Below are 21,271 nucleotides of genomic sequence, written 5' to 3' on the forward strand. Positions count from 1 at the left end.
CGTGCTCTTGTGGGATCAACTCGTTCGGAGGGTAAGCTGGCGGTGGATCGAACGCGTCAGCCCTCCAGGTAGACTTCGAGTCGAAGAGCCCCCGCAGTGGCCAGCCTTCGCTCCGACGACGTCAATCGGAGGAGAGTGTGAGGGCTCTCATGCACCGTAGTCTGCACCGGCTGTGCGGGATGGCCAAAGCCTTATTTATGTTTGGGTCCCACATTCACAGACAAGTTAGCCTAGCTCCAGACGTGGTCGCACGAAGGGTTAATCGAGGTCTGGTTCGACCTTCGTCCCAACAACCCTCAAGAGTACCGACGGGCCGGCTTTGCAACCATCCTTGAGGAGATGCCACATCCCATACAAACTCGATGCATGGTTAGTTCGTATACTAGTACTCTCTTCAAATCTTAATCAACCCTTGAGTAGAAAGTTTAATGTCGACGTTTGATGACCCTAAATGTTCCCAAAAAATAATTTTAACTGTATTAATATCGGCGCACTGCCTTAGTCCCAATGTGGTACTAAAACCATCTCCCACGCTGCTGCGGCCCCACCGTGCCGTGCCTCGTCTCGTCCAAATACGGCTAGCTGTGTTTACTCTACGGCACGGCCTACGGGTGTCGGGTGCGTTGCCTTGCCTCAATGGCTGACGGGTGGTGCTACCAGGAGCCTGGCGAGCGGCGGCGTTGTCTTCCGCCCTCTTTTGTTGTTGGGAGGTTGGAGCAGGTGGCTATCTGTGTCGTTGGTATGATGAGTTGCAGTTGAGCGCAGGTGCCCGGGTAGAGGCTGACAAGTTGGTTGGCCAGTGGCTACGCTACATGATGATCGGCCGCCGTGCCCTCAATACAGCCACTCCGATCCCCCGCCGATGTGATCTCCTCTCCTCGGACTACAAGTACCCGCGACAGCGTTGAGTGCGTATACTAGCCGCGTACACATAACACATCTGGTAAGCGAGCACCGAGCAGCAGGCGGTCTCAACGGTCGACGCGCCAGCTTTCCTTGTCCATGCAGATCACTCGTCGTACGTTCCCTATGCTGGCTCCTCCTCGGCTCCCCCTCGCCGGGGCGCTCCTGCTGCTCCTCGCCGTCGCGCTCGGCGCGGTGCCGTGCGAGAGCGCCGCGCTCCGCCTCCGCGGCTCCGTCGCCTGCCTCGACTGCGCCGAGGGACACGATCTCTCCGGTACGTACGGTACACTGGTGGTCTCACTCTCAGTCTCACCTCACTTCTTGTCCCTCACTTCTCGATCGTGCCTTTTGTTTGTGCTTGGTGACAGGTGTGGTCGTGGCGGTGAAATGCGCCGGCGACGGCGACGGCAGCGCGGGCCTCCACGCAGCGCAGACCGACGGGCGCGGCAACTTCGACGTGGCCGTGCCAGCAGAAGCGTCAGCCTCGGGCGCGCCGTGCGCGGCCAGGGTCCTCGGCGCCACGGAGCAGCTCTGCGCGCCGTGGGGACTCACGGTCGCGCGCGTCGTCCCGGCCCGGGGGCCTGGCTCCGCCTCCTACCCCGCCTCCTATGTTCTGGGCTCCCGCCTCGCCTTCTTCACGAGGTGCGCTGCGGCTAGCGGCGGCTCCGCTGTCGCTGCGACCATGGCCGACCGTGAACACCAGGGTGGTAACGCCCCGATGGAGCCAGCGCTAAGGCCGACGCCACCGGCGGCACGGACGCCGGCGTGGACTCCACCGTCCCGTGGAGGCAACAGGCCGCCCTTCAGTTTTGGAGGACTGCCTCCCTTCTTCTTCTTCTTCCCGTTCATCCCGATCATCGGCATCCCTTGAACCTGAACGCTGCCGTGTCCAAAGCACTACCAGTACTACTTACATTTGAATCCCATGTCCATGTATCCATGACATAATGATAATGCTAGTGTATGCACGCCAAAACAGCATCCAATAAATCAAGAGATTGTGCTTTTCTCTTTCCAAGAGTGCAGCTAAGTTTTCATTATATTGTAGATTGGCAACAACTTTCTGGTCTGGGGAGTGAGGAGCGGTAGAACAAACTAGTGATGCATGGTCCAGGCTTTTGCCTGCTCAAACCGAGCAAACCAGTACACGGACAGGACTTCTCCAGCAGCCATGGAACACACACAAGAAACACGGCACCTCTACCGCTCCACAGCATGCGCTAACTTCTCTGGCTTAGACATGGTTAAAATATTGGCATCCTTCGGCTTCAAACAGACAAAACCCCAATTTGAATCCAGACACCAAATGTGGTCCAGAGTACAAGGAGAATCACGTAAGATTTCCAGACAGCTACCGTGCGCAAAGCTTAGGCAGCCCGCAGCCCGGAGCCCATCCTCAAAGCTCTTGTCACACTTCCAAATGAAATCCTCAATAAACTGCAGAAATGGTGTTTACATGGCAGGTGACGATACAACATGAAAACAGCCTTAAGCATGGCGTGAATTCACACCGCATCAGCATTATGCCAACCCTTTGTGCATGTAGGTATCTCCATAAACTCGTCAAACTCCTTGACATGAACATCACAGCATTTCCACTGCAAGAACAGAACAGATATGGGGTTTAGGGATGGCGAGAATAGCTGTTTACAGAGGCAGAAATCAACATATAGCTTCAAATAAATCCTTCAAATATATACATACCCCTCTCATCCTGTCATGGAAAACGGCAGGACCTGGATGGTAGTCACATGCAGAATCATGGTTATCCTTCTCCTTGTAGGATTTACCACATCCTTTATTTTTACATGTCCTCAGCTCATTTACATCGATCCTTTTCTTGGGCGGTGGAACAGCTGATTTCTCAACAGGTTCCTTGTTTGTATCGTCGGTAGCAGCTGGCTTTTGTGGCTTGGGCTGTGATCCTGAAAACATAGCACCAGAGCAAGCTCCATTTAACAGATTTTTAATAGGCAGCTAATAAAGATATTTTACCAAATTACCATAAAGGACCATACGTGTGGCCAAACATATGTGCAGGGTGGTAAATTGTGTAACACTTATAAATAGGAATCAATCAGTTTAACTAAAACAAGATTACTGCGAATACAAACTCACCATGATCGGAGCAAAAGAAACCTTGACGACACCTTGCACACACATCAACTCCCACACCCTGCTTAGAGGACTGGATCGGTGTTGCCTTTGTACGGTTAGATGAAACAGCTTTTGTGATTGGTTTTTCGGTTGTATGCTTTCCTGTTGTGCATCTACACCAAAATAGAGCATGCAATCAATTACTGCTCGCTCTGCTGACGTAAGTGTTGGAATTAGGGTTACGAAGGTAGTACGAGTGATAGGTTTGAAGTCTAGGACCAGTACCCCGGCGTTTGGGCGCCGTCCTCCTAGGGTTATGCTGGTGGTAGGGAAGGATAATTTGTGGAAGTGAGGGTGGTGGTGATGGCGCCTGCAGCAGGGTGATGGTGTGCAGGAAGAGCATCCTTGGGGAAGCTGGGAATCGGGGATGGGGAGTGTGGGAAGGCAATCTGGTGGATGGGTACAGGTATGGTTGTCCCGATGGCACCAAGGCGGAGATCGGCAATGGAAGGGGTGCCGTGGCAGATGGGAAGGGAACGATGGTGGTGGATGGCGTGGTGGTGGTGGGAAGGGGGGTGCCACCATAGCTTGGCATGCCATAGGGGAAGCAGCAGCACTGGTGGTGGTAGAAGATGGAGGCGGCAGTGGTGGCAGTGTCCTGTTGGACATGCCATAGATGGCGGCGAACTGCTGCACCATCAGCTGCTGGAATGCCATGAAGTCCACCTATGAAATTGGTTGGTGGCAGCAGTCGTCACATCAATAGATGTGACAACGGTGGAGGTGATGGGTGGTGCTGATCCTGGCGTCACATCGTCGGAACCTGGCATCTCCGATACCAGATTGTTGAAATTAGGGTTACAAAGGTAGTACGAGTGGTAGATTTAAAGTCTAGGACCAGGGACTCGGCATTTGGGATGAACAGTGCACGGTTGAACAGTAGATACGTTGAGGGGGAAGCAAGGGCAAGACACTTGCCTGCTTGATTTCTTCCTTAATCAAAGGAGTACAATATATAGGTTGTGATAGCAGCCCCTAACAAACTAACTAACTCTATCCAGGAGTTCGAAACTAATGTTTATCTATCTAAACAAACTAACTAATGCTTATCCATTTAAACAAACTAACTAATGCTTATCCATCTAAACAAACTCACTGATTTTATTAGGGCTGCTGGGCTACCGGTCATAACATAAGAGGTGACTGAATGATATTGGTCTATAATGAAAAAACACCATGATCAAAACTAGAACGTGGACCAGCTTAAAAACATTATTTCATAACGGATAATGGTACAAAGACATCAATTCTTGAATATTTATTCACCAGCAAACCTAGACTCATATCTGGATCTGCATGGAGAATACAATAAATACGTTGAGCTGAGCTCATTCATGCAGATATTATTAGAGAATTTGCCACATATTTCTACTAGTGTGTTCTGCCACATAAACGTTTAAAATCGTTTAAACGTAGTTTCAAACAACATAGGAAAAATACCAATATATCATAATTTCAGACAATAACATGAAGTTAAATACCAAAACAGAGAGGTTAGTGGCTTACTAAAACTTCACACGAGACGGATTGGACCCAAAAATAACTAACAGACCGGACCCAAAAGTAGCTAATGGTCTTGTTAGATTGTGTGTGTGTGGGCCGGCACTACTGTTGGGCTGCCGGCCCATTAGGGTTAGGGTTCTGTGTCTATATATGTAACCACCACCTCTATGCAATACAATCAAGAGTTCATAGTTCCAACATGGTATCAGCTAGCTAGATTTTGTCCATCCACAGGGCAGCCACCCACAGCCGACGCCGCCGCGAGAGGCTCATCCTTCCCTCCTAGGGTCGGCCACCATCCTAGCCCGCCAATCACAGCAGCCTAGCCGCCCTCCACCTCACACTCTGTCGCCGCTACTCCCCTCCCTCTCGCTTGACCACCTCAGACCACACCCGCGACCTGGCCCAAACACCGCGCGCGTGGGCGTCCTCCCTGCCGTGGGCGCGGGACTGCCCCCCGCCGCTGCAAACGGCCTTCTTCTCGTCGCGGCCGCGCCCCCCGTCCATCTGTGCGGGACCCATTCCCGGCGCGGCGGCCCCTCTACTGCTCCCTGGCGGCGTGGCGGCCCCTACCGCCCGCTCGCAGCCTCCGTCTCCTTCCCTCGTGGTCGTACCCTCAACGTCTGTCGCGACTGCACCCTTCCCTTCTCAAGCCGGCATGAGCATTCGGCGGCGGGCCCCCCTTCCCGCGGCCAGCGCGACCGTGCCGCTCCCCTTCGTCGTCCGTCCCCAGCCAGGCACGGCTGGTGCGGCGGCCCCTCCGCTTCTCCGGCTTCCTCCCTCCCCGCTGCTCCTCTGTAATACTCAAAATTGTATACAAGGAGTATATAGAGGTCTTCTCATTTTATGTGCCTCATTTGCATCATAAAAAGAGCATACACAAAATTTAGAGTTTAATTCAAACAAATGATTAAAAAAATGCATCATGTTGGAGTTCTATATGTTTGTGCATTAAATAAAATAGTAAGGATAAAAATAATAGAATAATAATTACTAGAAGTTGAATTAAACCCTAGATTGAAAATTGGGTTTTGAAAAGAGGAGAAGAGAAATGATATAAAAATATAGATAATAAATTAAATTCTCAAAGATTGGTATATTTAATCTCATAAATATAATTTGGGGTGATGAGCCATAGAAGCTGGAATCTAAATTTGAGTTCAAATTCAAATTTGGAGATAATGCAGAAAATAAAATAAAATAAAAAGAAAGGGGGGAAAGACTTACCTGGGCTGCTGTATCCGAATTCGGCCCACCAGGGGGAAATACACCGCGCGGCCCAAGACCAACCGCGCGCCGCCGCCCTGACTCGTGGGCCCGACCCGCAGCCTTACCGCAGCACCCAGCTTCTGCGCGCGCGCTCGGTCAGCTGACAGCGCGGGTCCCACACGCCACCCGGGAAGACCCGCTCTCCTCTGTCTTCTCCGCGCTACCCGTTCTCGCTGCTCCGCGGCAAACTCCGGTGGGCACAACGAATCATCGCGGATTTCGCGCGGAGACCGAGCCCTTCTCTTGCGCAACGGATACCGAATTCCGCGCGCTACTACGGCGTATAAATTGGCGCGTTCCTGCCCTCGCTCACCTCATCCGTGCCGGGCACCCGATCCGTGCGACCGTCATGGATCCGCCACCATGACTTGTGGTCGATTGTGCGCCACCACTCGGCCACGGGCGGTTGTCCGGGGAGTGTCGCGGGTGGGTGGTGGTGTCGACCGTGGGCTCGGTGGAGGGGATCGGCAATCAGGCTGGAGCAATTGCTCGACGGAGCAACTCCGCCGCCGCAGACCCGCCTCACGCCGCGGACTGGGTGCTCGCCGCCTCTAATCCCGGTAAGAAACCCATCCGAACGGATCACCTCGTCCTTCTCTACGTATAGCGCAGTTCGGATTTAGGTTCGGGGGCCAAAATTCGGGGATTGGGCGCGCCGGCCATGGCCTCCGCCGTGGTCGGGTGGGCAGCGCCGTCGCGTTAGCCTGAGGGTTGGGGACGACCTGGTCGCCGTTGGTTTCCATTCGGACGGCTCAGATTAGAAGGCGCATAACGCTTCGGTCGGATTCACGTTGGCCGTTGATATCCGATCGGATGGATCGGGTGGCTCTGGGAAAAATTAGATCTGCGCCGTGGGATCGTGATCCTGTGGACGACATTGCGTACCGATTCACGCCGTCACGGATCTAATCTGGGCGCCTCGTTTCAAATCGGACGGCCGATATCGCTGCTTACCCTTTCAGCCATGTAACTTTGCAGAAGAGCCCCTCTGGAATTATAGATTAGAACCCGCCATCCACTACATAGCAGTCTGAGTCTTGAGAATTATTGCGCAGAGGCCCCTGCATTTTATGGTTTTTGTGCGTGCAGCCAGACACTTAATAAATCAGGGAAAATTAATATAGAAAATGATTTTTAGTGTTAAAATAATTCCAGAAACCTTAGTTAATTCATAGAAAATCCATTCTAGCTCCAAATTAATTGATTCTAGTTCCTATAATTTTGTAATATTATTATTTATCAATTAGTGCCACTATTTTGACATGAAAGCCACATTAAAATTTATATCCTAATTAATCTTGTACAAAACACATAGAATCTTTGGAAATCCATAACTTAAAATCTATAACTCCAAAATTAATAATTCTTGTTCCTGTGATCTTATTTTAATATGTGGATTATTAATATATATTTGTACTTATGTTTGGTGTAATGTTAATTTTTCCTATACAATGTTTGTTTGTATTACTACGACTAGAGCAAGGTCACGTGTCATCTGAAGAGCAAGTTAGTACCTGGAATCTCAAGTCCCAGGCAAGTTGTGTCCTTGATCACTTCTTTTTACCCACTCATGTTCTAATTAATCATAATGATCTGCATAGGTTAATTTTGATGGGACGCAATAGGTTACCCTAGTTTGTCTATCTTTATACCTTGTTTACCACTGAACTTTTTGGGTAGTACTTGCTAGTGCTTTATGTGGTTTTGGGTATGAAAATACATTATTCATGATCACACTTTTATTATCTGTTTATTATTACTGTTCATGATAAGATCATTATGTTAATTGGAACATGGAGCGACCACCCGGGAAAACAGTGCTACAACAAGGGTTTATGGACGCCCTTGGCTGATTAATTAGGAAAGCTAGTGGAGGACTACCTTACCCGAAAGGGGCAAGGGCAGTAGGGGAGTGGTCAGTGTAGGGAGGTCCTTGGTTGATTTTGTTGCGATGGCGGTCAGGCAAGAACCCTGCATTGGAGCTTCCTATAAACTGTAGCGGGTTTTCTGAAGCTAGTGGAACTTTGTAAAGGCCTCGTAGTGTTACCCTGCCTCGCCTCCTCGGTAGAGGTGTATGGGAAGTCGCGATCCCTTGGCAGATGGGTAACATGACTTGTGGGTAAAGATGCGCAACCTCTGCAGAGTGTAAAACTGGTATACTAGCCGTGCTCACGGTCATGAGCAGCTCGGACCCTCACATGATTAATTTATGGAACTTAAATTCAATTTGTCATATGCATTGCATCGCAGGTGATGTTGTTACTTTTGTTCTACTATTTAATTGGGTTGGTATTTACTTATACTTAGTAATTGCTAATAAAATTTTGACCAACTTTAAAAGCAATGCTCAGCTCTAACCATCCTCTTTGGTAAGCCTTACACTTCACGTAAGCTCCCACCTTTGGCGAGTTCATGCACATTATTCCCCACAACTTGTTGAGCGATGAACGTATGTGAGCTCACTCTTGCTGTCTCACACCCCCCCACAGGTCAAGAACAGGTACCACAAGATGAGGCGCATGGAGGATGCTGTGATGAGTTCGTGAGTGGTCTAGGCCGTCGTCTCCCAGTCAACTTTGGGTTGTTGGACCGTTGTCTCCTTATAATGTAATTATTTATTTTGTATAGAACTCCTATTATATAGTAAAGATGTGACATTCGATCCTGTGTCATGATTCATCATATGTGTGAGACTTGGTCCCAGCACACCTGGTGATTGTTCGCGCCCGGGTCTTGGTGCCCCGAAATCCGGGTGTGACAGAAGTGGTATCAGAGGAATGTTGACTGTAGGACGAAACCTAGATAGAACTGGACAACCATTACCTACTTACCTTTGCTACTCTGATTTTTTTTCTAAACTTATCTTAATCTTTTCTCATCTATTTCCGCTTTACTCTGATTATTCTTACCTTTTCCTTCTAAAGACATTTGTGAATTTCACACTTTGAAATCCTGTGCCTAAAGTGACCTTTAGTAATAGGAGACCTACTCTTAGGAACAAAATCAAAACTATTTTTGTAAATATCTGTATGCCTGAATGTTTGTTCTTGTGATACATTTATGATTTGGATCTTTGATTGAGTGTGATGAGTTGTGGAGTAACATCCACAATTACATCTGTATATATATAGAGGAAAAAAAATGTTAATAAAAATAACTAGCCAACTTAGATTATTCCACACTAAAATGTATTAAGCTTAATAGATCCATCTTATCTTAAAAGATACTCTATTATCTTAATAGATTAATCTTACCTTGAAAAGATGTTATCTTATCCTAATAGATCTAACTGACCTCATATCTCAACCGATCTAATCTAGATCCTATCTAACCTAATATTATCTAATCTAAAGGAGTTATTAGTAGGTTAGTTAATCTGGTGATATGGGTTAGACACTACTTCTACAAACATATCTTAACCTAAATTAATGTCTTAGGCCAACTCGGCTAAACACGACTACTTAGCCTACTTGAAAGGTCGTCTATCCATCGATCCAAACCTAAAAGTACAAGTAAACATTGTTTGACCTACCTTGTGATTCCCAACCATGTAGCTATCTAAAACCACCTAAACCCTAGCTGGAGACACCAAGATCGAAGAAGAGCAACTTTGTCAAGGGAGGATAAGGGACAACCCCGATCTCCGGATGCATCAAGATCTTCGAGCCAGGATGGAAGATTTTCTTGCCCTAATCTTTCTCACTTCATTCTAGACTTTCTCTAACCATATCCTACCTAATAAATGGCTAGATACTGAAAAGACCCATGGAAGAACTTGAGCAAAAAAAAGGGTATTGGAAAAAAAATGAACCAAACTAAGTATATCCTCTTTCTTACTAATCTCGGGGACGAGATTAATTTTAAGGGGGGTAGGATTTGTAATACTCAAAATTGTATACAAGGAGTATATAGAGGTCTTCTCATTTTATGTGCCTCATTTGCATCATAAAAAGAGCATACACAAAATTTAGAGTTTAATTCAAACAAATGATTAAAAAAATGCATCATGTTGGAGTTCTATATGTTTGTGCATTAAATAAAATAGTAAGGATAAAAATAATAGAATAATAATTACTAGAAGTTGAATTAAACCCTAGATTGAAAATTGGGTTTTGAAAAGAGGAGAAGAGAAATGATATAAAAATATAGATAATAAATTAAATTCTCAAAGATTGGTATATTTAATCTCATAAATATAATTTGGGGTGATGAGCCATAGAAGCTGGAATTTAAATTTGAGTTCAAATTCAAATTTGGAGATAATGCAGAAAATAAAATAAAATAAAAAGAAAGGGGGAAAGACTTACCTGGGCTGCTGTATCCGAATTCGGCCCACCAGGGGGAAATACACCGCGCGGCCCAAGACCAACCGCGCGCCGACGCCCTGACTCGTGGGCCCGACCCGCAGCCTTACCGCAGCACCCAGCTTCTGCGCGCGCGCTCGGTCAGCTGACAGCGCGGGTCCCACACGCCACCCGGGAAGACCCGCTCTCCTCTGTCTTCTCCGCGCTACCCGTTCTCGCTGCTCCGCGGCAAACTCCGGTGGGCACAACGAATCACCGCGGATTTCGCGCGGAGACCGAGCCCTTCTCTTGCGCAACGGATACCGAATTCCGCGCGCTACTACGGGGTATAAATTGGCGCGTTCCTGCCCTCGCTCACCTCATCCGTGCCGGGCACCCGATCCGTGCGACCGTCATGGATCCGCCACCATGACTTGTGGTCGATTGTGCGCCACCACTCGGCCACGGGCGGTTGTCCGGGGAGTGTCGCGGGTGGGTGGTGGTGTCGACCGTGGGCTCGGTGGAGGGGATCGGCAATCGGGCTGGAGCAATTGCTCGACGGAGCAACTCCGCCGCCGCAGACCCGCCTCACGCCGCGGACTGGGTGCTCGCCGCCTCTAATCCCGGTAAGAAACCCATCTGAACGGATCACCTCGTCCTTCTCTACGTATAGCGCAGTTCGAATTTAGGTTCGGGGGCCAAAATTCGGGGATTGGGCGCGCCGGCCATGGCCTCCGCCGTGGTCGGGTGGGCAGCGCCACCGCGTTAGCCTGGGGGTTGGGGACGACCTGGCCGCCGTTGGTTTCCATTCGGACGGCTCAGATTAGAAGGCGCATAACGCTTCGGTCGGATTCACGTTGGCCGTTGATATCCGATCGGATGGATCGGGTGGCTCTGGGAAAAATTAGATCTGCGCCGTGGGATCGTGATCCTGTGGACGACATTGCGTACCGATTCACGCCGTCACGGATCTAATCTGGGCGCCTCGTTTCAAATCGGACGGCCGATATCGCTGCTTACCCTTTCAGCCATGTAACTTTGCAGAAGAGCCCCTCTGGAATTATAGATTAGAACCCGCCATCCACTGCATAGCAGTCTGAGTCTTGAGAATTATTGCGCAGAGGCCCCTGCATTTTATGGTTTTTGTGCGTGCAGCCAGACACTTAATAAATCAGGGAAAATTAATATAGAAAATGATTTTTAGTGTTAAAATAATTCCAGAAACCTTAGTTAATTCATAGAAAATCCATTCTAGCTCCAAATTAATTGATTCTAGTTCCTATAATTTTGTAATATTATTATTTATCAATTAGTGCCACTATTTTGACATGAAAGCCACATTAAAATTTATATCCTAATTAATCTTGTACAAAACACATAGAATCTTTGGAAATCCATAACTTAAAATCTATAACTCCAAAATTAATAATTCTTGTTCCTGTGATCTTATTTTAATATGTGGATTATTAATATATATTTGTACTTATGTTTGGTGTAATGTTAATTTTTCCTATACAATGTTTGTTTGTATTACTACGACTAGAGCAAGGTCACGTGTCATCTGAAGAGCAAGTTGGTACCTGGAATCTCAAGTCCCAGGCAAGTTGTAACCTTGATCACTTCTTTTTACCCACTCATGTTCTAATTAATCATAATGATCTGTATAGGTTAATTTTGATGGGACGCAATAGGTTACCCTAGTTTGTCTATCTTTATACCTTGTTTACCACTGAACTTTTTGGGTAGTACTTGCTAGTGCTTTATGTGGTTTTGGGTATGAAGATACATTATTCATGATCACACTTTTATTATATGTTTATTATTACTGTTCATGATAAGATCATTATGTTAATTGGAACATGGAGCGACCACCCGGGAAAACAGTGTTACCACAAGGGTTTATGGACGCCCTTGGCTGATTAATTAGGAAAGCTAGTGGAGGACTACCTTACCCGAAAGGGACAAGGGCAGTAGGGGAGTGGTCAGTGTAGGGAGGTCCTTGGTTGATTTTGCTGCGATGGCGGTCAGGCAAGAACCCTGCATTGGAGCTTCCTATAAACTGTAGCGGGTTTTCTGAAGCTAGTGGAACTTTGTAAAGGCCTCGTAGTGTTACCCTGCCTCGCCTCCTCGGTAGAGGTGTATGGGAAGTCGCGATCCCTTGGCAGATGGGTAACATGACTTGTGGGTAAAGATGCGCAACCTCTGCAGAGTGTAAAACTGGTATACTAGCCGTGCTCACGGTCATGAGCAGCTCGGACCCTCACATGATTAATTTATGGAACTTAAATTCAATTTGTCATATGCATTGCATCGCAGGTGATGTTGTTACTTTTGTTCTACTATTTAATTGGGTTGGTATTTACTTATACTTAGTAATTGCTAATAAAATTTTGACCAACTTTAAAAGCAATGCTCAGCTCTAACCATCCTCTTTGGTAAGCCTTACACTTCACGTGAGCTCCCACCTTTTGCGAGTTCATGCACATTATTCCCCACAACTTGTTGAGCGATGAACGTATGTGAGCTCACTCTTGTTGTCTCACCCCCCCCCACAGGTTAAGAACAGGTACCACAAGATGAGGCGCATGGAGGATGTTGTGATGAGTTCGTGAGTGGTCTAGGCCGTCGTCTCCCAGTCAACTTTGGGTTGCTGGACCGTTGTCTCCTTATAATGTAATTATTTATTTTGTATAGAACTCCTATTATATAGTAAAGATGTGACATTCGATCCTGTGCCATGATTCATCATATGTGTGAGACTTGGTCCCAGCACACCTGGTGATTGTTCGCGCCCGGGTCTTGGTGCCCCGAAATCCGGGTGTGACATCCTCTGCCAAACCAGATCCGTGGCCAAGAAAAGTCGCCGCCGCGAGCCAGGCGCGGGCGCAGCGCCGTCCTTCTCCTGCGTCTCCCACCCAGGCGTCGTCCCTCCCCTTTTCTCTGGTCGCCGAGGCCCTCCAGGGAGCAGCGCGCCAGCGACCTCGCCAGGGCACCCCGCCACCGGACCAGATCCACGACCAAGGAACCTGCTGTCGACCCAGATCTGCGTCGTCAACCTCATGGCAGCCTCCTCCCCCTCGCCGGAGTGGACGGACCGTGGCTGTCCCACCAGCTTCTCCCCTGCCTCGGCAGCCTCCCCTTAGCATCGACCATCTCCTCCCTGCCCGTGCCGCTGCCCAGCAGTGCCCTGCATGTCAAACCCCTCCTACGAGGTCTAGCGCAGGCCCCTGCCCGACTAGAACCGCCATGTCGCTCTCATCCCGTTCATCACCTTCGTTGGATCCGTCATTGTTGCGACCTTCCCGTCTAGATTCGCCGTCCCTTTGGCTGGATCGTCGTCTTCCCAGCTGGATCCATCGCTGTCGTGGCCTTTCCGGCCGGATCCACCGTTACCCCTTCTATTCTGCCGCGGACGCGGCCACCATGACCGGCGCAGACGCGTGCGCAGCCACCGACCTCTCTGGCGGGGCTCCTGGATGTTCGAACGATCGAAGAAGCAAGAAGGTCGGCCTGTTGGTGCTCTTTTGTTGTGTCGCCCTACCGACCGTTGACGCTCGAACGTCGACCCCTCCTGAAAAACAAGCTACTGTTGCATGTCTCCCGACCACGGCCACCTCGACTTCGACTACCTCGACATCCAGGGGCTATCGTCTTCTCGAAATCCACACCAGTCTCTACTCCAGCCGCAACATTTGCACCCTCACGAGACTGCGAGGGATATCAACCCGTCGGCTCCTATCTTCGGTTTCTACTCTAGTCTCATCGTGTGTGGTGCCTCCGTTGTGGTGACTGCTTGACTGGGTGGAGGAAGATTTATGATCAGGCTTAGCAGACCCATTAAGTTTCCAATATATATATCGTGCACAGGAGGAGACAGGCAGCTCCCAAGTCACGTAGCTGCCGCTTTTTTCATGCTCACACGGGCATCCGCTCATTTTTTTTTCTGTGCTGCTTGTTCCTCTCACTGTTACCTAGAGTCTGGAGGAGCTCCTTTCCTCACGCCCGTCCTCAGCAGTCAAGCTGCAGTGTCCACAGGTGGTTCCCAGTTCTCAGCCAGCTCTGACTCCAGGTTCTCAAGCAGCAGCGCCCTGTGCTCAAGCTGCAGCAGTCACTGGTTCATCCTCAACCGACTGAATTTGTGCTGTGCTGCTTGCTTTGTTTGAGTCTCCATTTGCCAATTCATGATGGTGTTGACATACATTAGCACTATATATACATGGGTAATCATCCATCTAGGCACTTGGACAACTCTATGACTGACTAACCGGCCCTGATCGACGACTAATCCATCTGATCGGTGATCTTATGACTAGCCTCGACTAGACAACCTGATAACATTGGTCCGAAGCAACAAAAATATTCATGTTACATGAAATCCAGAACAACACCACAGAAGTGAATCCAAAACAACTGCAAACAGATATTTCGCCACTTTCAGGCAGCAGAGCCTAACAGAAAAACTGCCATATAGCATATCTTTATAAATGAGTTCTACTGTGTTACTATCATGTATAAGGAACTCCAAATACTCCAGGAGTAAATAAAGGACAAAATGAGCACAAAATACAGAGGAGTTGTTGCTCAGTAATAAAGCTATGCTTGGATAAAATGTTTGCTCTATCATAAAATAGCAAAAATAGAACATAAATTTAACATGTGAATATCAATGATGTAACAGTAATATATAGAGAAGACAACTCGCTGACATAGCTGCATTTTCACAAAGCACAAATTTTGCCTGTTTGGCTCATGTCCCAACAGACCAATGTATTTTTTTTTGCAAAGCTAATTTATTGGTGAAACCTAATTTTGATAATTACTGCATCATTTGGATAGTGGACAACCTTGATCACCCAAGGATTTCCATTTCCCACACATGATGTTAGATCTTGTTTTTGCATTACCTTTTTTTTTGCATTACCAATTATTAGTTTGGTTTACGTCAATTCTCAACCAGACAGCCATACTGCCAATGCCACAGTATATCATACACACTAATATTGAAGTCCAAATAATGTCAATGGCTCATCACATACCAAGGGAGGAAGAAGGGTCCTTACCCAGGTATCTGCAAAAATAAGCTGAAATCATGGCTTCTTTGCTTGCAGCAGCTCCATTCTTTCATGCCGTCATGAAACATAGGCTGAAAACATATATCTTAAAGAAGTTGATAATTTCCTAAACAAAAATGCCTCTCAACAAAGGAGAAAACTTACTGCCTGCAAGAGAATAAAAACAATTGGGAGACAGTTAGAAATTAGAATAATAGTGGTGAAAGAAATGTGGAGCAAGCAACTATTATTTGAAACACACTTGATGAAACTTAAAAGGAGGATTCGAATTCATCATGTAAGATAAGCAGGAATGTGTGCATAATGTAGTGTCATGTTATTTGTATGAGGTTCTATGTAAACAAAATCCTATATGTGTCAATAATACTCCATAAGATGATTGATCAATTTAATCCTATATGTAGTGGCAGTGCCCAGTAGTGTAAAGAGTGCTTAAAAGTCACAATTCAATTTACAGTCACCTCGAACATAGTGTTTATGATTGTCTGATTGGTCAATTTAATCAGAATAAAGCAATATAATAGTTCCTTGTGAAACATGCACTTATTCTTTTCCCAGTCTTGCAGTCATTTACTTAGTGCGGTTATTAACTATAAAAAGTTTGCAAGGTGGTACTGACTTTTTATTCACTGGGGCATTTTGCGCAACTAGTGCAGCTAGTGAACCACTACAAGGGATGGATCAAGTGAACATTTTAACCATATAAGGCACATGGTCAACAGAACAAACTAAACAACAGTGTGAATTAAGTGCCTACCCGTGTGGGGGAGAAATTTGCTATTTTGCCACTCTCAATTTTGGTTGTATGTTATTATACCATCCCGTGTCTATGATTTGTGGGTCCGATGTAACGGTGAAGCACACAAATGATAATGGTAAAATTGTCAATGGCTCCCCATGGGGAGGGAAGAAACTTAATTACCCTTTTTTATTATACTGGTGCACTTATTACATATCGTCCGACTAATCGCGATTAGTCGTGATTAGTCGGTCTGATCGGTTGTTAGTGCTCGATAAGAGGTAACGATTCGATCAGGGTAGCTGATCGTCCTTATCGTCCGCCTAATCGCAATTTATAGCGATTAATCGTCGTGTTGGGCGATCAGCCGATAAGCCTGGCAGTCCAAAAGCCATTTTAGGCTTAAATGTTGTCTGGGGAGGCCAAACGACGCCCAGTCGGCCAGTCCCTTCAGATACAGCCTGGGTAGACCAAAGATGAGCAGTCGGCCAGTCCCTTTAAATGCTCTCTGGGGAGGCCAAAAGCCATTTTAAGTTTAACAGCATCTGAGCAGCAGCAGCCTGTCGATAAGAGGTAACGATTCGATCAGGGTAGGACCTACTCCGAGACCTATGTTAGGAGTAGAAAGCGCCAAAAAGTTGCAGTAGCTCAGGACTTGCAGCAAGGAGATGGCAGTGACAGTGACAGTCACAACGAAAATGATCATCAAGAACCAACTCAAAATGACCAAGATGCTGCAGAAAAAGCGATTGATGATGAAGAAGAATCTGGAGCTGCTGGTGATCAATTCAAGCTGGATGATGATCTCATATAGGTGTTGCCTTCTTGGTCATAGTCTACTACTCTACTGGTCTAGTAAGTTGTAGACTTGCAGTTTCATAGTCTTATATAAACTTGTTGCTGTTATGCTATTATGGACTATTTAAGTATTTATACTGCTGCAAGCCTCTATACTATATAAGTATATATCTATATATAGTGTTATATATGAATATATACACAGGACGACCCGAGGGACGATTAGGGGCGACTAATCACCCTGATCGCCCAGTGGCTTCGATCAGGCGATCTGAAAACTATGTACTGGTGAATTGTAATGCGACCCATGATCCATCTAGCACTGGACGAAAATATTCTCCAGATGCTCACCCGTCACATATAGCGCAAACTCTCCTCAACCAAGAAACGAGCGCGTAACGTATACGCACGGCACCTCAAACTGAAGGTCCCCAACATTATGTTTCGAATTAACAACAACTGAGTTGAATCTAGCTGCCGAATGTGTGCCTGCTTGACTGCAGGCTCTGGCCAGACCCCTAAACCTTAGCACAAAGATCGAGGAATCCAGCCTAGGCTAGAACTGCAGGCCCGGCGCACGTACTTGGGCAGGCGGACAGATGCCAACACCCGCCTATTTGGGATTTAAAGCAGTGATGTGACTCGTAATTGTCTTGCCCGGGTACCAGGGTTTCGGGAGGAAAGGGGAAGCCAGATGAGGCGGAGGAGCTTACGGAGGGGTGGTATTGGCAGGAGCCCTCGCGGTTGTCATCGTTGGTGAATATGGCGTCGCAGCCGATCCGCTGGCACCGCACCGGTGCGGCTGAGCCGCTCTTTGCCGCCTCCGTCGTCGTTGACATTGCCGGTGCCCTCTTCCCGAAACCCAATCGCCCGCTCTCTATTAACCCGGTCCATAAAACGACTCCTCAAAATCAATTTTAAGGACATATAAATAATAAGTGGGGGTAGATTTTAATCCTTTCTCCAACAGATCCCTTAAAGTGGTAGGGGAGCCCAAAAAACCCTTTATTTGTAGCTATAAATGAGGAAGTTTTAAGGGCTATGCAAAAGTTGGGAGCGCTTTAGGGAAACTGTTGGAGACATGTTTTTTGTGTTTTTCCTAAAAAAATAGATTTAGGAGAGACTTCTGGGGAGCTTTTGGAGATGCTCTAAAAACAGTCCCAGGGACTCTTCATCTTTACTTTCTTTGACTCTCTATCTACACCTTTATAAAAATTATAAGCATCTTATTCCAACGATAAGTTAGCTTGGTTAGTCAAAATTGGCCAGAAAGAGTGTCAATTTAGAGAGTTAGATGGTCTAGCGAGTTAGATAGATCTATTTATGAGTTATTTTGTTGTTAAATAGTCAAAAATTAGTTTAATAAGTCGTTTGACTAGTCTCTTAGAGATGTTCTAAAAGTGACTATTCTATCTCATCATTTATCTTATGTTAACGACTAGTATACAAGTAGCCATTAGGTGCAATTAGTGCTGGAAATTAGGTTGGATTGGCTGAGTTGGCCTAGAATGGCCCTACCGTGCTTCAGACCAAACAGGTTCGAGCCAAGAAGACCCCAAAAAACTTTCGAGTCGTGTCATGCTAGCCCAAAAAGTAGAAACAGTAGTCCAGCACTAAAGCATGTCGTGTCTTCATCAGATCGTGTCGGTCGCCCGACCCAAATATTACAACCACGTAAATATTACAACCACATAAATCTAAATATTACTAAATTAAGATATTAAACAATATGAGCATCATTTAACCACATAAAATCTAATCTAAATATTACAACCATATAAATTTCATAGCTTACTAAACTAAAGAAATAAAATAATATAGGCTTCATTGGGTCGAGCCGTGATGGGGGCCCGACATGCTAGAATTTGAGGCCCGAACCAGGTCCGCCTTTAACCATGCTAGCCCGACACATATCATTTCGTGTCGGATCATGCTTTGGGCTCCTGTTTTTGGGGCGTGCTCGTGCTGGTCTAAAAAGTATAATCCATATTCCCAGCACTAGGTGTAATCTCGTATTTCAAACTTCACTCTATAAACGACGTAATCTACCATACAAATTCCTTATTTTACATGATCTATTATGAACAGTCTTGTGTTGCACACGGTGCACAAATCATGCCCTTTATTTTAGATGTTTGAAACGAGAAAAATCATTATTTAGGACTTAGTTCAACTGCCTTTCTTCTTTAGGGACTTAATTTGTCTGCATTTCGATATTTGACACTGAGGCATATGAACTCTTCTATTCGGGTGTTTATTCGACTTTCATTCGTTTCTGTCACACCCGGTTTTAGAAGGCAAACCGAATGCGAACTATGTACGTGCCAGGATCAGAACTCACGTACACAGCGATTACATAAATGAACATCATCACACAATGCTCGAATAATAACATAAAAGAGTACTTATTACATCATAGAGTCATAGACATCCACATAGTCATTGTCTTAACAAGTAAATCAAAGTGCTAAACGAAACGCAGTAAAGATAAAGCCTCCACAGGCAGCTGACTGGGGGTTGCCGCCAACCCACACCTAGAATTCATCGTAGTCCTGGAACTCCTGGAAGTCTCCTTCCACGGCTTCACCTTCTCCTGAGCAGTGGTTACAATGCGAGCAACCTGGTGTTTTGTGGTAAAGCAAGGATGAGTACACATCAACGTACTCAGCAAATGTCCCGTTTGGCTGAAGTGGACTAGCTTTATGTGGGGTTAGGCCCAAGCAGTTGCTTTTAGTTGGTCAAGTATTTATCATTAGTAGAAGCCAGATTTTAGCATTAACCAACCCGTAAACCATTTCCTCCTCGAGGAACATCATCATCATCGAACCAAAGCCATCACATAATCCTTGTATCTCGAACCATCTGTATCTCTAATCAAAGAGGATCCCAAGGCTGCTCTTAACCGTGAGCACGGCTGATATATCAGTTTCTAATCCTCTGCAGAGGTTGCACACTTTACCCATGAGTCATGATTCCCTTTCTACCCGGGGAGAGCTAATCCCCATTGACCACTACCTAGGTGGTCCGGCAGGGCTTCACTACGTAGCTTTTACAAAGATTCCCTAGAGATCGTAGCTGCCCGTTAGGTTTCTCCAGTTTGATAAACACAGTACCCCTCCCCGCAGGAGAGTGACTAACAAAGAGCAAAACGAAAGAACCTCGGCACTCAGCCTCGGCAGAGCAAGCACTGTGCCTGGACCCCATTGACGGCACGACGGCTAAGCAACTACACCTCTAGTTCATCTAATTAATCAGCTAAGGGCATCCCATTTCACCCTCATGGTTGCACTGTTATCCTGGGTGGTCTCTCAACGAACCAGTCCTTACGGAGAGGTACTCAGGAAACAGCCTGAGCCCCCTAGAGTATCACAAGATCATCATCATCATCAGGATAACAGTATCATAAATAGTCACATCATGTTCATTGATTATGTTAAAGCAATAGCAAAGTGCTAACCATAACAACCCAATAGGTCATCAAGGACAAAGTGAAGTGTAAAGCTAGTCAATCCTTAGGTTTCAAGTAAGTAATGCGGGGTAGTAAGTTATAAATGAATAGGACATAATGGGACAGAGGACACTTGCCTTCACCAAACTGCTGATCAGGGACTTCCTCTGCAACTGCCTCGGGAAACACAGACTGCTCGTTGTCTACGTAAAGCAATCATTCACACTATGCACTTGGGAAAATAACAAACAAGAACAATATACCAAACATATGCAGCAGAGAGGGGTCACATGTTCATAACAGAAAAAGGGATAGGCACTCTAGTGTTCCCTAGGTCTGGGGTAGAGGATTACACAAAGTGATTCACTATCTACTAATCAGGTCTAAGTTAGTGGTGGGATTAAATAATTATCTGGTTTAAGTTCCTAAACTTAAGTGTTTGAGTCCATAAACTTAAGTGCTCCAACTTTTATTAAAGTCTACTATCTTTTATTTATCTCAAATAGGGTTCCCATAACATTAACCTTATCCTAATGATTAACCATTAATTGGGACATGGGAACAGTAGGGAAACATTGCATAAACAGATAGATAATAATATTATGAACATTTTGCAATTTGAAGCACCCAATTTGGAGTTCATATGACAAAGTTATGAATTTTACAAGTTTAGGGGTTAAAATTATACCCTAAGGACTTATTTTGAATTAATTAAAAGGTCCGAGGACCTAACTGCGAGAAACCAGGGACGGCGGGCGCAATTTCCAGAAAACAGGGGGGTTCTTTAAGAAAACGCGCGGGCGAAGGGGTATCGGGCGCCTACCGCCGTTGGATCTCAGATCTACGGCCAGGATTAGATCCCGCGGCGGGCGCGCGGGCGCGCGGCGGCGGCGTGAGCGGCTGACAGGCGGGGCCGGGCGGACAGCGCGGGCGCGGGCGACTGGCAGGCGGGACCGGGCGGGCAGAGCGCGCGGGCGGACTGACAGGCGGGGCCGGGCGGGCAGCGCGGGCGCGCGGGCGACTGACAAGTGGGGTCTAACGGGCAGAGAGACGGGGTGAGGGGGCAGTGGGCCTGGGCTGCTGGATCTCCGGCGGACGG

At 46.8% G+C, this 21,271-nt stretch overlaps 2 protein-coding genes across 2 annotated transcripts; one reads left to right on the forward strand and one right to left on the reverse strand.

The window, feature by feature from the left end:
• The first annotated feature begins 935 nt into the window (after positions 1-935).
• LOC100276913 (uncharacterized) lies at positions 936-1,914 on the forward strand. The gene is made up of 2 exons (NM_001165426.1): positions 936-1,177; positions 1,272-1,914. Exons 1-2 carry the CDS (start codon positions 1,003-1,005, stop codon positions 1,772-1,774), a joined length of 678 nt encoding a protein of 225 aa, NP_001158898.1. The 5' UTR covers positions 936-1,002; the 3' UTR covers positions 1,775-1,914.
• On the reverse strand, positions 1,791-17,598 carry LOC100286145 (integrin beta-1-binding protein 2). Its single transcript, NM_001159033.2, has 6 exons — positions 17,438-17,598; positions 15,332-15,334; positions 15,176-15,258; positions 3,022-3,173; positions 2,608-2,828; positions 1,791-2,501 (listed from the first exon to the last, which is right to left on the reverse strand). The coding sequence occupies exons 1-6, from the start codon at positions 17,561-17,563 to the stop codon at positions 2,409-2,411; spliced, it is 678 nt and encodes a 225-aa protein (NP_001152505.2). The 5' UTR covers positions 17,564-17,598; the 3' UTR covers positions 1,791-2,408.
• Positions 17,599-21,271: the final 3,673 nt, after the last annotated feature.

This window comes from Zea mays, chromosome 5 (assembly GCF_902167145.1).
Source record: "Zea mays cultivar B73 chromosome 5, Zm-B73-REFERENCE-NAM-5.0, whole genome shotgun sequence".
NCBI lineage: Eukaryota > Viridiplantae > Streptophyta > Magnoliopsida > Poales > Poaceae > Zea > Zea mays.

Excerpts from the sequence above, each read along its gene's own strand:
- LOC100276913 (NM_001165426.1), top strand. The coding sequence starts at position 1,003 with ATGCAGATCACTCGTCGTACGTTCCCTATGCTGGCTCCTCCTCGGCTC. Across the intron at positions 1,178-1,271 it reads CGAGGGACACGATCTCTCCG|GTGTGGTCGTGGCGGTGAAA; the intron begins GTACGTACGGTA and ends GCTTGGTGACAG.
- LOC100286145 (NM_001159033.2), bottom strand. The coding sequence starts at position 17,563 with ATGTCAACGACGACGGAGGCGGCAAAGAGCGGCTCAGCCGCACCGGTG. Across the intron at positions 3,174-15,175 it reads TTATTTTTGCAGATACCTGG|ATGCACAACAGGAAAGCATA; the intron begins GTAAGGACCCTT and ends ATTTTGGTGTAG. Across the intron at positions 2,829-3,021 it reads TTTCTTTTGCTCCGATCATG|GATCACAGCCCAAGCCACAA; the intron begins GTGAGTTTGTAT and ends CTATGTTTTCAG.